General features: G+C 43.6%; 1 protein-coding gene across 2 annotated transcripts in view; it reads right to left on the bottom strand.

Moving 5' to 3' along the window:
• Nucleotides 1-832, bottom strand: part of CLMN (calmin) — a 95118-nt gene extending 94286 nt beyond the window's left edge. For both annotated transcript variants that reach the window (XR_008848633.1, XM_056544896.1), the window contains exon 1: nt 580-832. Coding sequence is in view for 1 of the 2 variants with exons in the window: in XM_056544896.1 (XP_056400871.1) it covers nt 580-661 (82 nt within the window). In the remaining variant the exon portion in view is untranslated. The remainder of the gene's footprint in view (nt 1-579) is intronic.
• Between the last annotated feature and the right edge of the window lie 17766 nt (nt 833-18598).

The raw sequence follows: 18598 nt of genomic DNA, 5'->3' as shown, positions 1-18598 counted from the left end.
CGACCAGTGACCGACAAATCCCAGCCTAAAGAGCTTCTGCAGCAGCAGTTGCCAGTCACAAGATACAGAGTAATTATACATATATAACAGGGGTAAGAGCCCTCTACCCAAGCTTTTGGGGTACTACAACTCCCAGCAAAGATAATGATTTCTCTATTGGGAATTGTAGAGCCACACAAGAGCCTAAACATAAACCGGTGTTTCCCAACCAGGGTGCCTCCAGCTGTTGCAAAACTTCAACTCCCAGCATCCCCGGACAGCCTTCGGCTGTCCGGGGATGCTGTGAGTTGTAGTTTTGCAACAGCTGGAGGCACCCTGGTTGGGAAACACTGAACTATTACTGATAAACCGATTAGTCAGAAGATGTTAACCCATAAAGGTGCCGACAGAACCTATAAATCTCCCCTAGAAGGGAAATGAAGCTGCTGGATGAGGATCTGCAGAATGTGACGTGATGATCATGGACAGCTCTGTGCCCGAGGATGTTCTGCAGCAGCTGCGCCCAGCGATGTTAGGATGGTGTAGCCCCCCCACCCACTGAGATCTGGGGGGCGGGATGAAGGGATTGGGGGTCTGTACCTTGCAGGTTCTGGACCCTGATGTCACTGATCTGTCCTATCAGCTCCTCCCGCTGGAACCAGTCCCACTCGTGCCCGGCCATGGGTGGGGGCGCTGGGGTCCGGCCGCGATGTGTGGACAGCGACCTCCAGCCGACAAGTTCACCGAGGAAGTGGAGAGACGAGCGGAGGGAGAGCGGCTCCTCCTCCCGATCCTGAGTGGGCAGGAGGCGGAGAGACTCCACGTGTGCCCGGCCTCCTCTGCCAGCTGTGCCCGCTACTCTGCCCTGCAGCCCGGACTATTACCTACCTGGCGGAAGAATACCCCGTGTGTCCCGGATTGTATACCCACCACCTGCGGGACTGACCAGACACCTTCTCAACACCCTGCCCCCCTCTCCGGGAGCTGCCCACATACTGACCCGGGCAGTGCCCACCCCACAGTCCTGCCCACCTGCCTGGGCATTATGCACCCTCACTAACCCTAACCGTCCCCCCAAAAATGCCTATCGTACACCTTCACCTATATATCTTCTCCTCCACACCACCCTATACCTTTATGTATCATCTCCAATGCCATGTGTCCTACCCCGGACAGTGCCCACTGCCCACCATACCCTTTTACCCACCATGTGCCCCCCGTTTACTCCTCCACCCATACATCATCTCTTCCTTACCATGTATCCTACCCCGGACAGTGCCCACTGCCCACCCTACCCTTTTACCCACCATGTGCACCCCCGTTTACTCCTCCACCCATACATCATCTCTTCCTTACCATGTATCCTATCCCAGACAGTGCCCACCCTTATGCCCAAGGTATTCTGCCAGCTGCCCGGGCACTGTGCCCCCTCAATAACCCTAACCTTCCCCCAACCCTATAACTTCCTATATATCTTCTCCGCACCTTATACCTTGTGTCTTACCTTGGACAGTGCCCACCCTACAGTCCTGCCCACATGCCTTGGCACTGTGCACCCTCACTAATCCTAACCTTACCCCAACAAATGCCTACCCTATAACATTACCTATATATCTGCTCCTCCACACAATGCCCACCTTATACCCTTACCCATGTATCATCCTCCATGCCATGTGTCCTATTCCGAACAGTGCCCACCCTACAGTCCTGCCCACATGCCTTGGCACTGTGCACCCTCACTAATCCTAACCTTACCCCAACAAATGCCTACCCTATAACTTTACCTATATTGTATCTGCTCCTCCACACAATGCCCACCTTATACCCTTACCCATGTATCATCCTCCATGCCATGTGTCCTATTCCGGACAGTGCCCACCCTACAGTCCTGCCCACCTGCCTGGACACTGTGCACTAACCCTAACCATCCCCAACAAATGCCCACCCTACACCTTCACCTATATAAATTCTCCCCTGCACAATGCCAACCTTTTATCTTTACCCATGTATCATCCTCCATACCATGTGTCCTACCCTGGAGAGTGCCCTCCTAGTCTTCTGACCAGGTATCCTCCTGCCCATCTGTCTAAACACTGTGCACCCCCTACCATGTATCATCTTTACCTTACCATGTATCCTACCCCAGGCAGTGCCCACCCTTGTTCCCTGCTCACCTGCCTGGACACTTTACACCTTTACCAAACATATTCTTGCCCCAACAGTGCCCACGATGCACCTTTACCCATGTATCATTTCGTCCTTATCATGTATCATAACACAGTGCCCACCTTACACTTCTATCCATGTCTACTGCCTACCTGTCTGGGTACTGAGCCCCCAAACTACCCCCAACAGATGCCCACCTTGTAATGTAGTGGTTCCCAACCAGGGTGCCCCCCTGGCTGTTGCAAAGCTACAACTCCCAGCATGCCCAGACAGCCTTCGGCTGTCTGGGCATGCTGGGAGTTGTAGTTTTGCAACAGCTGGATTGGCACCCTGGTTGGGAAACACTGCTGTAATGTGGGCCAACAGCTTGTAGCACTGCAGAACTTGCCAGGTATGCTTTTCAGGGTTTTAGGAAAGCCTAATAACAAGCTTTGATGAAGCATTAAAGGCAGTCACCCAGCTTTCCCCAAAACATAAATAGCAGATGATATTATATTTATAAGATGCCCCTTAACTCCAGTGTATAATCATTATTATCATCATCATCATCAACAACAACAATGCAATCATCATTAATAATATTATTATTAATAACAGTAAATATTTTTGAGTTATTATTTTGCTACATCTCTGACTCTCCCCTACAGAAAATCTGCATCTAATACTATAAATAGTGTAATACAATGAAGAATACCTCAACTATGACTCAAGTGGGTAAGTAACTGGCTCAGTGATAGGAAACAGAGGGTGGTTATTAATGGAACGTATTCTGATTGGGTGACTGTTACTAGTGGGGACCACAGGGGTCCGTCTTGGGTCCTGTTCTATTTTATATATTCATTAATAACCTTGAAGAGGGGTTGAATAGTAAAGTAGCAATCTTTGCAGATGATACTAAACTCTGTAAAGCAGGAAACACAATAGAGGACAGCGCACTGTGTATAGTAGATAACACAATAGATGACAGTGCACTGTATATAGTAGATAACACAGTAGAGGACGGTGCACTGTTACAAATGGATCTGGATAGTTTGGGGTTTTTGGCTGAGAAGTGACAGATGAGGTTCAACACTGATAAATGTAAGGTAATGCACATGGGGAGGAAAAATCCAAGGCAAATAAGATCATGGGGGGCATCAAAAGGGGCATAGATGCCCACGACAAGGAAATAATTCTACCGCTGTACAAACCACTAGTCAGACCACACGTAGAATACTGTGTACAGTACTGGTCAGACCACACATAGAATACTGTGTACAGTACTGGTCAGACCACACATAGAATACTGTATACAGTACTGGTCAGACCACACATAGAATACTGTGTACAGTACTGGTCAGACCACACATAGAATACTGTGTACAGTACTGGTCAGACCACACATAGAATACTGTGTACAGTACTGGTCAGACCACACAGAGAATACCGTGTACATTACTGGTCAGACCACACATAGAATACCGTGTACAGTACTGGTCAGACCACACATGGAATACCATGTACAGTACTGGTCAGACCACACATAGAATACCGTGTACAGTACTGGTCAGACCACACATAGAATACCGTGTACAGTACTGGTCAGACCACACATAGAATACTGTGTACAGTACTGGTCAGACCACACATAGAATACTGTGTACAGTACTGGTCAGACCACACATAGAATACTGTGTACAGTACTGGTCAGACCACACATAGAATACTGTGTACAGTACTGGTCAGACCACACATAGAATACTGTGTACATTACTGGTCAGACCACACATAGAATACTGTGCACAGTACTGGTCAGACCACACATAGAATACTGTGTACAGTATTGGTCAGACCACACATGGAATACTGTGTACAGTACTGGTCAGACCACACATAGAATACTGTGTACAGTACTGGTCAGACCACACATAGAATACTGTGTACAGTACTGGTCAGACCACACATAGAATACTGTGTACAGTACTGGTCAGACCACACATGGAATACTGTGTACAGTACTGGTCAGACCACACATGGAATACTGTGTACAGTACTGGTCAGACCACACATAGAATACTGTGTACAGTACTAGTCAGACCACACATAGAATACTGTGTACAGTACTGGTCAGACCACACATAGAATACTGTGTACAGTACTAGTCAGACCACACATAGAATACTGTGTACAGTACTGGGCACCAGTGTACAAGAAATATATAGTGGAGCTGGAGAAGGTTCAAAGACGGGCAAACAGGGTAATATGGGGAATGGGAGGACTACAGTACCCAGAAAGATTATCAGAATTAGGGTTATTTAGTTTAGAAAAAAGAAGGCTTAGGGGCGACCTAATAACTATGTATAAATATATCAGGACAGTACAGAGATCTCTCCATGATCTATTTATACCCAGGACTGTATCTATAACAAGGGGGCATCCTCTACGTCTAGAGGAAAGAAGGTTTCTACACCAGCACAGACGGGGTTCTTTACTGTAAGAGCAGTGAGACTGTGGAATTTTCTGCCAGAGGAGGTGGTCATGGTGAACTCTGTAAAAGAATTCAAAAAGGGGTCTGGATGCATTTTTGGAGAGTAATAACATCACTGGTTATGTATATTAGATTTATAGGGACAGAACGATGATCCAGGGATTTATTCTGATGCCATATTTGGAGTCGGGAAGGAATTTTTACCTCTAGTATGAGGGTTTTTTGCCTTCCTCTGGATCAACTCATTAGGGACTCATTAGGGTTATAGGTTGAACTTGATGGACTCTGGTCTTTTTCCAACCTCATGAACTATGTTACTATTTCTTAATACTGTACGTCTGTAGGTTTGTGGGATCCCCTTTTTTCTAATACATAGCTCCAGATCCCCTACATGCACAGAGTTCATAACTTCAGAGCTTCCCTTCTTAAAGGAAATCTGTCATCAGTATCACCTGCACTAACCTGTCATACAAGCTTGTAGTGCGGGTGATACCGATCAAAATGATACTTACGGCGTCCGGAACTGTCCAGCCGTTCTGCCGTTATTCCGCTTTATCTTCATATGTAAATTAGGTCCTTGGTGCATGGACGGAGCTATGACTGGAACTCCAGGCACCGCTACTTCATCTTCAGCTGGCCCAGCTCATCCATATGCATAATCCCCCTCCCTCCTTGCACTTCTGGTTTACTCTACGGCGCATGCGCCGCTTCACCCTGGAACGCGTCCCAGCTGAAGCACAGGCTAAGACAAAGTCCAGGATGGGACTAGCACTCCTCTGTGCTCACTCCTGTCCTATCAGAGTGCAGCATGATAAGAGAGAGGAGGGGGTTGCAGAGCAGCCTGAAGAGACCCAGCACAGCACAGCAGACTCAGGAAGAAAGTGAATGCATGGTGAGTGAGGGCAGGCTCTAACTGTGGACATGCTGGGAGTTGTAGTTTTGCTAATGCTAGGGGAGGGGTGAACTGACAGGAGAGCATACTGAGGGAGGGGGCGGAGACATGCACAGTGAGGCCACGCCCCCTCCATTTGAGAGGAATTTAAGCTAGGGAGCAACAATAAAAGTGTAATTTAAAAAAATATAAAAATAAATGTACTAGACACATAAAAATTAGATGTACATGGTCAGGATTAGGTACTGAGTAATATATTAAAGGGGTACTCTTTTTTTTTTTAATCAACTGGTGCCAGAAAGTTAAACTACTTCTATTAAAAAAAAAAATCTTAATCCTTCTAGTGCTTATTAGCTGCTGAATACTACAGAGGAAATTCTATACTTTTTTTTGGAACACAGAGCTCTCTGCTGACATCATGGCCACAGTGCTCTCTGCTGACATCTCTGTCCGTTTTAAGAACTGTCCAGAGTAAAAGAAAATCCCCATAGAAAACATATGCTGCTCTGGACAATTCCTAAAATGGACAGAGGTGTCAGCAGAGAGCACTGTGGTCATGATATCAGCAGAGAGCTCTGTGTTCCAAAAAGAAAATAATTTTCTCTGTAGTATTCAGCAGCTAATAAGTACTGGAAGGATTAAGATTTTTTAATAGAAGTAATTTACAAATCTGTTTAACTTTCTGGCACCAGTTGACTTAAAAAAAATATATAAAAGTTTTCCACCGGAGTACTCCTTTAAAAAAAAACTTTTTTTGTTGGATCTGATAGGTACGCTTTAATAAAATAAAATAATTTCACTTGCAGTGAGCTCCACCTAGTGGTGACCACAGGCATCTAAAATGTATGAAAAGATGCTTGAGCTACTTACCTGATGTTTATTTTCCTCACTGTTTTGCTGCCCTGTTCTTCCACTATGCTTTACACTGCACCTCCATTAGAATTTCACTGGAGTCCAAATAGTCTAAAATCTAGCACTTGTCTTATGTCGGCCCATGATTTACACTGCAGCTTTGCTTTACCTCAACTTGACACATAAAATGAGTGTTGTGTCAGCAAAACAGTGAGGAAAATAAACATCAGGTAAGTAGCTCAAGCATCTTTTCATACATTCTAGCTGCCTGTAGTCACCACTAGGTGGAGCTCACTGCAAGTGAATTTATTTTATTTTATTAAAGCGTACCTGTCAGATCCAACAAAAAATGTTTTTTTTTAAAGGGGTACTCCGGTGGAAAACATTTTTTTTTAATCAACCGTTAATAAAAGTTGTCATAAAACCTTAGCTGAACCAAATACCTGAATAGATATATATATATATATATATATAAATAGATAGAGGGAGAGAGATAGATATGAGATAGATAGATATGAGATAGATATGAGATAGATATGAGATAGATAGATAGATAGATAGATATGAGATAGATAGATAGATAGATATGAGATAGATAGATAGATATGAGATAGATAGATAGATAGATAGATAGATATGAGATAGATAGATAGATATGAGATAGATATAAATTGATAGAAATATAGAGATAGATAGATATAGATATATAGCTATATAAATATATATAGAGAGATAGATATGAGATAGATAGATATGAGATAGATATGAGACAGATAGATATTAGTAGTGTTGCTCGCGAATATTCGCAATTCGAATATTATTCGCGAATATCGCATATTCGCGAATTCGCGAATTTCGCGAATATAGCGCTATATATTCGTAATTACAAATATTCGGTTTTTTTTTGTTTTTTTTTTGTTTTTTTTTTCACAGTACACATCACAGTGATCACCCCTTTCTGCTTCCAGCTTGTGTGGTGTAAAGAAGGCCCTAATACTACTGTGTGAGACTGGCGTGCGTAAATTCGTATATGCGAAAATTCGCATATGCTAATTTTCGCATATACGAATTTTCGCGTGTGCTAATTTTGTATATGCAAATTTTCGCATACGTGAATTTTCGCGTATGCGAAAATAAAACGAGAATATAACGAATATGCGAATATCCGCGAATATATGATGAATATTCGTCCATATATTCGTGAATATTCGCGAATTCGAATATGGCCTATGCCGCTCAACACTAGATATTAGATAGATAGATATGAGATTGATAGATATGAGATAGATGGATATATATGAGACAGACAGATAGATAGGAGATAGATAACTAGATATGAGATCGATAGATATGAGATAGTTAAATTGATATGAGATAGATAGATATGAGATAGATAGATATGAGATAGATATGAGATAGATAGATAGATAGATAGATAGATAGATATGAGATAGATAGATAGATATGAGATAGATAGATAGATTTGAGATAGATAGATAGATATGAGATAGATATGAGATAGATATAATGTAGATAGATATAAAGGTATATGTATATAAAATATATATATATTATATATATCTGTGTGTACGTGCTTCTCTCTCTTTTACCTTTCCTCCGCAGTGGTGACATTTTGAAGACAAGAGATAATTCTGTGTTTCTTCTAACCTGTCATCTCCATCAATGTTTAAGCCGTCACCAAGTAGGAGAATTAGTATTGTGCAGAGATGACGGGTTTATTTTTGGTGAAACAAAAAAAAAAATCTAATAAAATAAAGACCAACAAATGTCCCGATAGTCGTACACGTGAGCGATGCTGCTGTCATTCTCATCTGTGAGACTACAACTCCCAGCATGCCCTTATAAAGCTGCAGCTGGTGGGGCATGCTGAGAGTTGTAGTTCACCACAGGTTGCTGTATAGGCTGTGGTTCCAGCTATGCTGCGCAGCCTAATATAACATTCCATGTACATCGCTCGTCTCCATCCCGATTATTAATTTATTAGGCTGGGAAGAAGAGGACGGCAGAACGCTGAGAGTGGTAGAAAACACGAATCATAGGTCGGACCAACACGTGCGAGGGGACGGCCGCATTATCATGTTTCACAACTTAAAACCTTCATAAATTGAATTATTTTACTCCAATCCCATCCAAAGCTGCATTAAGAATTCAGTACCGTTAACAAGGACTGGTGCAATGTGGGAGTGCAGACTACAGTTACCAGTGTTTTCCAACCAGGGTGCCTCCAGCTGTTGCAAAACTACAACTCCCAGCATGCCCGGACAGCCAACGGCTGTCCGGGCATGCTGGGATTTGTAGTTTTGCAACAGCTGGAGGCACCCTGGTTGGAAATTCTTAGTTGAGCTGTGAGTTCACAGTCTCTTAGGGGGGTCTGTTTGCAAATGTAACCAGCAGAATTGTGCTTGCAGCTCTGGATGTGACTAAAGTAAAAGACAATAAAATACAGCTTTCTAAAAGGTTGAGTTCTGCTTCGAAGTATTCAAGATGGTTTCCGTTTTTTTTTTTTTAAAGGGGTACACATTTTTTTTTTAAACCATCTGGTGCCAAAAAGTTAAAGAGATTTGTAAATGACTTCTATATAAAAATCTTAATCCTTCCCCTACTTATCAGCTGCTGTATGCTCCACAGGAAGTTGTGTAGTTCTTTCCAGTCTGACCACAGTGCTCTCTGATGACACCTCTGTCCATGTCAGGAACTGTCCAGATTAGGAACAAATCCCCAGAGCAAACCTATGCTGCTCTGGACAGTTCCTGACATGGACAGAGGTGTCATCAGAGAGCACTGTGGTCAGACTGGAAAGAACTACACAACTTCCTCTGGAGCATACAGCAGCTGATAAGGACTGGAAGGATTAAGATTTTTAAATAAAAGTAATTTACAAATTTGTATAACTTTCTGGCATCATTTGATAAAAAAAAAAAAAAAAGATTTTCCACCGGAGTACCCCTTTAAAGGACAAGTATCATGAATAAAAACGTATCCCCTATCCGAAGGATCCTTCAGATAGGGGATAAGTTTTAGATCGCGGGGGGGTTCGAGCGCTGGGGACCCCCCTACAAATCCATTAGTAAATCAGGAGCTCTGCGTGTGAACCCAACCTATAGGCAATTGTTATCTTAGCACTTGCCCCTGTTTTGAGTGACAACCATAACAGCAGTGGTCTCCAAACTGGGGACCTCCAGATGTTGCTAACTACAACTCCCAGCATTCTCCCAGGAGTTTACCATCATATCATGTCTATAGGAATAAAATTCCTGAAACAAGTGTCTGATGATCTCAGCGCTGCAGTAATACAGTCAGGGTTTCTTCATCTTTTCCTGGCATTAACCCTGGGAAATCCTGCAGAACAACAACTTACTGCAATGTTTCCCGACCAGGGGGCCTCCAGCTGTCGCAAAACTACAACTCCCAGGTTATTCTGAAATAACCTGGGTATATACTGTATATAATTATATATGCACAGCTGGTATAAGTTATATATCTCCTGTATATAGTGATATGGACCATGCTGGTATAACCTGGGTATATACTGTATATAATTATATATGTACAGCTGGTATAAGTTATATATCTCCTGTATATAGTGATATGGACCATGCTGGTATAACCTGGGTATATACTGTATATAATTATATATGTACAGCTGGTATAAGTTATATATCTCCTGTATATAGTGATATGGACCATGCTGGTATAACCTGGGTATATACTGTATATAATATATATGCACAGCTGGTATAAGTTATATATCTCCTGTATATAGTGATATGGACCATGCTGGTATAACCTGGGTATATACTGTATATAATATGTATGCACAGCTGGTATAAGTTATATATATCTCCTGTATATAGTGATATGGGCCGTGCTGGTATAACCGGGGTATATGCTGTATATAACATATATGCACAGCTGGTATAGGTTATATATCTCCTGTATATCGTGATATGGACCATGCTGGTATAACCTGGTATATACTGTATATAATTATATATGCACAGCTGGTATAAGTTATATATCTCCTGTATATAGTGATATGGACCATACTGGTATAACCTGGTATATACTGTATATGATTATAGATGCACAGCTGGTATAAGTTATATATCTCCTGTATATAGTGATATGGACCATGCTGGTATAACCTGGGTATACACTGTATATAATTATATATGTACAGCTGGTATAAGTTATATATCTCCTGTATATAGTGATATGGACCATACTGGTATAACCTGTGTATATACTGTATATAATTATATATGTACAGCTGGTATAAGTTATATATCTCCTGTATATAGTGATATGGACCATGCTGGTATAACCTGGTATATACTGTATATAATTATATATGTACAGCTGGTATAAGTTATATATCTCCTGTATATAGTGATATGGACCATGCTGGTATAACCTGGGTATATACTGTATATAATTATATATGTACAGCTGGTATAAGTTATATATCTCCTGTATATAGTGATATGGACCATACTGGTATAACCTGTGTATATACTGTATATAATTATATATATGTACAGCTGGTATAAGTTATATATCTCCTGTATATAGTGATATGGACCATGCTGGTATAACCTGGGTATATACTGTATATAATTATATATGTACAGCTGGTATAAGTTATATATCTCCTGTATATAGTGATATGGACCATACTGGTATGATCTGGGTATATACTGTATATAATTATATATATATATACAGCTGGTATAAAATATTATCTTCTAATAATACAGAGGAGAATGGAGGCATTGATCTTCCTGCTCTATGTGCACGCTGTGAGGATGTACATATCTCCTGACAGACTCTCCGCAGTGAGGAGGGATGTGAGGAAGTTGTCAGGTCGGCTGAGATTCATGGACTGTATAATGTTCTATATAAATATGTAGATGAGTCCAGGAGAGCAGGGTCAGCAGAATGTCAGGGACCTGAGCTAGTTCAGGTGAATACGGTGCAGGGTGTATACACTGTATATACTGTATACCATGTACACAGAAGCACCACCAGCAGTGAGTTATCATGTAACAAGCAGCTTCCCAGGTAGCAGTGGGCCTCACCCCTTATAAATGCCAGGGCCGGGCACTAAGCTTTAATGGGACATCAATACGTTTTATTGTGTCTAATAAAACCGTCACATACGGAAGATCTAATGACTTTAAAGGGGTACTCCACTGCCCCAGAAAACGTTTTGTTCCGAACGCTGGGTGCTGGCTGCGGGGGTCGCGACATCATGGCCATGCCCCTTGTGATGTCACGCAACGCCCCCTCAGTGCAAGTCTATGGGAGGGGGCGTGGCAGTCGCCACGCCCCCTCCCGTAGACTTGCACTGAGTGGGCGTTGCGTGACATCATAAGGGGCGTGGCCGTGACATCACGACCCCCGCAGCCAGCACCCAGCGTTCGGAACAAAATGTTCTGGATGCTGGGGCAGTGGAGTACCCCTTTAAATAAGTGTAATATACAGTATTATATACTAATAATCAGGGACAGTATGATTCTGTCCTGGTGTATCTAAGCCTGAGATGTGCGATACAGTCCTGATGTATTTAAGCCTGAGATGTGTGATACTGTCCTGGTGTACATAAGTTTATGAAGTGTGGTATTGTCCTGGAATATATAACCCTATAATGTGTGACACTACCCTGGCGTATCTAAGCCTATGGTGTGTGATACCGTAATAGTGTATCTAAGCCTATAATGTGTGATACTGCCCAAGTGTATCTAAGCCTATGATGTATAATATCGTTCTGGTGTATTTAAGCCTAAGATGTGTGATACTCACCCAGTGCATATAAACCTGTGGTGCATGGTACTGCCCTGGTGTATCTAAGGCTGTGGTGTTTAATACTGTCAAGCTGTATGTAAGTCCATGATGTGTCAGTCTGTTGTTGTGCATCTAAGCCTCTGATGTGTGATACTGCCCTGTTGTATCTAAGCCCCTCATGTGTAATAATGTCCTGGTGTATATAAACCTGTAATGCATTGTACTGTCTTGATGTATCTAAGCCTATGGTGGGTAATACTGTCAGGTTGTATGTAAGTCCATAATGTCTGATTCTGTCTGGTGTATCTAAGACTATTATGTGTAATACTGCCCTGGTGTATCTAAGCCTATGATGCATAATATTGTCCTTGTGTATTTATTCCTCTGATTTGTGATACTGCCCTGGTGTATCTAAGCTTATGGTGTATAGTATTGCCCTTGTTTATTAAGGGCAATATTATTTTACTGGTGTATGTGAACTTATGGTGTGTGATTGTGTAGTAGTGTATCTGAGCCTATGATGTGATACTGCCCTGTTGTATCTAAGCCTATGATGTGATACAACCCTGGTGTACCTAAGCCTATGGTATATAATATTGTCCTTGTGTGTCTAAGCCTATGAAGTCTGATATTGTCCTGGTATTTAAAAGCCATGGACACATTTGAAAATAATTTTTTCTTCTTGCTTGGCACTTATTATAGTACAGCCCATTTCTCCATATGTCTGTATTAAACATTTTGCTTACTTTCTCTTCTACATCCTGTCCAGTTTGCTGCAGGTGCTCTGCTTTCTCTATATACCTATACAAAGCTCATGTTATTCTCCCCTGCAGACTGCCTTGTATCTGCACTCCTCCCATGAGGGGGCGGGGCTATGATGTCACGAGCTCCCGGCACCAGCTCCAGCGTTCGGAACAGTTTGTTCCAAACGCTGAGCAGCGGAGTACCCCTTTAATGTAGCTTTTCTCATTTGGCCAAATTATAACTCTCATCCTAATGTGGTGACCTGGGGTGACCTATGGTGATCAGGGTCTTGTGGTATTAACCCTTGATTTGTCGTGATGCCAGGGAGAGGTTTGCTTAGTATGGGAGATCCTGCCGCCAACCGGCCCACAAACGGCAGGGATAATAAACGGAATGTCCACAGCAGATTTTATGAGATAACTGGAACTTTTACTGAACTTCTTATGCAAATTAAACAGTTTCTCTTGAGGTAACCGGGCTGCAGGTTCCTCACAGGCTTTGCTGCGACAAACAGTCTTTAGCGTTAAGCAGGCCACTGTGCTACTAATTGTATAAAGCCTATTATGTGTGATACAGTCTGTATCTAAGCCTGGGATGCTATCCTGATGTGTAAAGATTTATAAAGTCTGATTATTTCCTGATGTATCTAAGCCTATGGTGTGTGATTTTGTCCTGATGTATCTAATCCTATGCTGTGTGATTGTCTTATTGTATCTAAGCCTATGCAGTGTAATACTGTCCAGGAGTTTATAAGTCTATGCTGTGTGATACTATACTGATGTATATAAGCCTAAAAAAGTGTAATGCAATTGCAGGTACATGCCAGTTAATAAATCCCCTCCCCCAAAATGTCACCAAGTTGAAGTCTATGGGTATGTTAGGTAATCTGTTATCTGGAGGGTCCAGGACCTTCCAAGTGATGACATCATTTTATCGCACGGCAGGTCCTGCATGGAGAAGGTCCTTCACCCCTAACAGAGCGGAGGATGCAAAAGCCTCAGCGCAAAAGTTGTTGGAGGGTGAGTAGGATTTTTTTATTTTCTTTTGGAGGGGACTTATTTGGGGGGGGGGGACTACTTAATGGGGACATTTATCTAATAGAAGGTTCCCTACCTATCTGCTGGGAGAATCAACCTAATACAGTGTTTTCCAAACAGTGTGCCTCCAGCTGCTGCAAAACTACAACTCCCAGCATGCTGGGAGTTATAATTTTGCAACAGCTGGAGGCACATTGTTTGGAAAACACTGACCTATTAGGAGGCTCCCTACCTACCTCACTACCTAATTAATAGAAGGTTCCCTACCTACCTGACTACCACCTACTAGGGGCATCTACCTAATAGGAGGTTCCCTACTTACCTACCTACCTACATGGGACTTATTTGGGGGGGGGGGGGACTACTTAATGGGGACATTTATCTAATAGAAGGTTCCCTACCTATCTGCTGGGAGAATCAACCTAATACAGTGTTTTCCAAACAGTGTGCCTCCAGCTGCTGCAAAACTACAACTCCCAGCATGGGAGTTTTAGTTTTGCAATAGCTGGAGGCACACTGTTTGGAAACACTGACCTATTAGAAGGTTCCCTACCTACCTGACTACCTACCTACTGCGAGCCTATTGTGTGTGATTATTTTTCTCTGCTCTCTGTATCTAATGTAGAATCTGCAGGAGAACACGACGCGCCTTCAGCTTCTTTGTACCCCCTGAATATGATGCATTACAGACCCGGTGATTATAATGGGCGGCAGCAATGAGGGGGCTCAGGAGGAAGTAACTGTCTTCTCCCAGGCTGTTATATTACTCATAGAATTGTCCTGAATACATTGTATATGGCTGAAGGAAATGAGAAAGTTCCCTCATTTTGGCCCACCCCTCTATTGTCCTCCAGATCCCTCTTCCCCCAACTCAAGACCTCACTGCCCCCTTCGCCAGACCCCTCTGCTCCGTCCTCCAGACCCCTCTGCTCCCTCCTCCAGACTCCTCTGCTCCCTCCTCCAGACCCCTCTGTTCCCTCCTCCAGACTCCTCTGCTCCCTCCTCCAGACTCCTCTGCTCCCTCCTCCAGACCCCTCTGCTCCCTCCTCCAGACCCCTCTGCTCCCTCCTCCAGACCCCTCTGCTCCCTCCTCCAGACCCCTCTGCTCCCTCCTCCAGACTCCTCTGCTCCCTCCTCCAGACCCCTCTGTTCCCTCCTCCAGACTCCTCTGCTCCCTCCTCCAGACTCCTCTGCTCCCTCCTCCAGACCCCTCTGCTCCCTCCTCCAGACCCCTCTGCTCCCTCCTCCAGACCCCTCTGCTCCCTCCTCCAGACCCCTCTGCTCCCTCCTCCAGACTCCTCTGCTCCCTCCTCCAGACTCCTCTGCCCCCTTCGCCAGACCCCTCTGCTCCCTCCTCCATACTCCTCTGCTCCCTCCTCCATACTCCTCTGCTCCCTCCTCCAGACTCCTCTGATCCTTCCTCCAGACTCCTCTGCTCCCTCCTCCAGACGCCTTTGCTCCCTCCTCCAGACTCCTCTGCTCCCTCCTCCAGACTCCTCTGCTCCCTCCTCCAGACTCCTCTGCTCCCTCCTCCAGACTCCTCTGCTCCCTCCTCCAGACCCCTCTGCTCCCTCCTCCAGACCCCTCTGCTCCCTCCTCCAGACCCCTCTGCTCCCTCCTCCAGACCCCTCTGCTCCCTCCTCCAGACCCCTCTGCTCCCTCCTCCAGACTCCTCTGTTCTCCTCCAGACTTCTTTGTCCCCTTCTCCAGACCCCTCTGTTCTCCTCCAGACTTCTCTGCTCCTCCAGACTTCTTTGTCCCCTTCTCCAGACCCCTCTGTCCTCCTCCAGACTTCTCTGTCCTCCTCCTCCAGACTCCTCCTCTCCATACTCTTCTGTCCTTCTTTAGACTCCTCTGCCTCTCTTCCAGACTTCTGTCCCCCTTCTCCAGACCCCTCTCTCTGTCCTTTAATAGACCCCTCTGCCTCTCCTCCAGACCCTTATGTCCTCTTCCTCCAGATGCCTCTGCTCCTCCCTCAGACCCCTCTGCTCCCCTCTATTCTCCTTCAGACCAGGCCTCAAGTCCTGCAGGAACCCATAGGAACTGAGTTCCTGCACTTTTTCCACAGCAGGAACACCGTTCCCAAATGCAGGAACTCAGCCAAGATTTCAACTCAAGGACTGGTCCTGCAGGACCAGCCCTTGAGTGGAGATCTTGGGTGAATTCCTGCACTTTTTTCCCAAGGACATGACCACTGCTTCAGACCCCTCTATCCCCTTCTTCAGACCCCTCTATCCCCTTCTTCAGACCCCTCTATCCCCTTCTTCAGACCCCTCTGTCCCCTTCTTCAGACCCCTTTGCCCCTACTCCAGACCCCTCTGCCTCCACCTCCAGACTCCTCTGCCCCCTCCGGACCCCTCTTTCCCTTCTGTTTTGCTCCAGTCCGCTCTGTCCCCATTGGGATGGCATGGGCACCCTGGGTCACATATACTGAGCAACAAAGTGGGCACAGGCACAGTGGCTACTGGCAGACGCAGTTTCTGCCTTTGGTTCAATGTCCGGTCCACAGTGCAGTTCTCCTGTTTGGCTCCTCTCCGCTCCTCCCTAGCGGGCAGCCGGTGCGGGGACATGTCCGTAACATCAGCATTTTCTAGCAGACATGCCTGTGCGCTACATGTCTGCTGTCAGTAGTAGAGTCATGATTGTACCTGGGGGCAGAAGGTCCATGTTTTCTTTATGCTCCTCATGGGCGGGGTTAACATTTATGATCTTTCTCCCTGTTTCTGCATATACTGCAAAACAAAGGAATGGACACAGGCCAAGTGTTTAAAGGGGTACTCTGCTACTAGACATCTTATCCCCTATCCAAAGGATAAGGGATTAAATGTCTGATCATGGGGGTCCTGCTGCCGGGGCCGCCTCGCGATCTCCCGCAGCACCGTAGTTCTAAACAAACGCTGGGTTCCTGTTACAGTGGTCATGATGCCACAGCCACGCCCCCTTGTGATGTCATGCCACGCCCCTCCATTCATGTCTATGGGAGGGGGCGTGTCAACAGACACGCCCCCTCCCATAGACATGAATGGAGGGGGCGTGGCTGTGACATCATGATCACTGCCTCGGTCTCCGAGCATTTTGAACAAAATGTTCAGAACGCTGTAGCACCGGAGTACCCCTTTAACATCCTTCACTTCTACCAGAGATAGAAAGTGGGACTGAATTCCTGAACCTTCCCATTCTGGGGTGCAGGGAGGTAGTAATGGGGGTTCCTAGTTTGTTTTGGGTTTGAGGACCCCTCTCCTCTCAGTATTTCTTATCCAAGAGTCCTGGTGTCTAGATCCAGTATAGGCTACTATCACGTGACCAAAGCCAAGCCTCTTACCTTACCCGGGGATGGGAGGAGGAACCTACAGAGATGTATCCGGGCAATAACAAGATACGGAGATCTGTAACCAGGGCTATTTTTTAGCACCAGGTACATATTAGGAGATTGTTATTTTAGCCTTGTGGCCCTGATTCTATTCCTGGCTCCTCATTTTCTTACAGTCTCGTCCCATTGCACAAATACTTTACATCTCCCCAGTGTAAAGAGCAAAAGATGCAAAACAGATATTACCGTCAGATAGCGCCAGATAAATGAGACACCAAACAGCGACAACAACTGCTAAATAATCCGACTGATAGATGAGAACAATTAACTTCCAGTGCTGAACAGAGATAATTCTTAGATTCTATCGCAAACAGAACAAATACGAACTATTTATTTATAATTGATGTTCTGTGATATAACTGTGAGAAATAGTGCGACTTAATTCTTATCCATAGGTGGCAGTATTATAGTAAAATTGTTATAGATACCAGAGCGTATTAACCCAGTTATATTCTTGTACATAAGAGACATTATAATAGTAGTTATATTCTTGTATATAGGAGCAGTATTATAGTAGTTATATTCTTGTATATAGGAGCAGTATTATAGTAGTTATATTCTTGTATATAGGAGCAGTATTATAGTAGTTATATTCTTGTATATAGGAGCAGTATTATAGTAGTTATATTCTTGTATATAGGAGCAGTATTATAGTAGTTATATTCTTGTAAATAGAAGGCAGTATTATAGTAGTTATATTCTTGTATATAGGAGCAGTATTATAGTAGTTATATTCTTGTATATAGGAGCAGTATTATAGTAGTTATATTCTTGTATATAGGATACAGTATTATAGTAGTTATATTCTTGTATATAGGAGCAGTATTATAGTAGTTATATTCTTGTATATAGGAGCAGTATTATAGTAGTTATATTCTTGTATATAGGAGCAGTATTATAGTAGTTATATTCTTGTATATAGGAGCAGTATTATAGTAGTTATATTCTTGTATATAGGAGCAGTATTATAGTAGTTATATTCTTGTATATAGGAGCAGTATTATAGTAGTTATATTCTTGTAAATAGAAGGCAGTATTATAGTAGTTATATTCTTGTATATAGGAGTCGTATTATAGTTGTTATATTCTTGTATATAGGAGGCAGTATTATAGTAGTTATATTCTTGTATGTAGGAGCAGTATTATAGTAGATATATTCTTGTATATAGGAGCAGTATTATAGTAGATATATTCTTGTATATAGGAGACAGTATTATAGTAGTTATATTCTTGTATATAGGAGCAGTATTATAGTAGTTATATTCTTGTACATAGAGAGCACCACA

Source organism: Hyla sarda, chromosome 11 (assembly GCF_029499605.1).
Source record: "Hyla sarda isolate aHylSar1 chromosome 11, aHylSar1.hap1, whole genome shotgun sequence".
In the NCBI taxonomy this organism is placed as follows: Eukaryota; Metazoa; Chordata; class Amphibia; order Anura; family Hylidae; genus Hyla; species Hyla sarda.
Note: the sequence above shows the minus strand (reverse complement) of the source record. Positions and strands in the feature narration are given on the sequence as shown.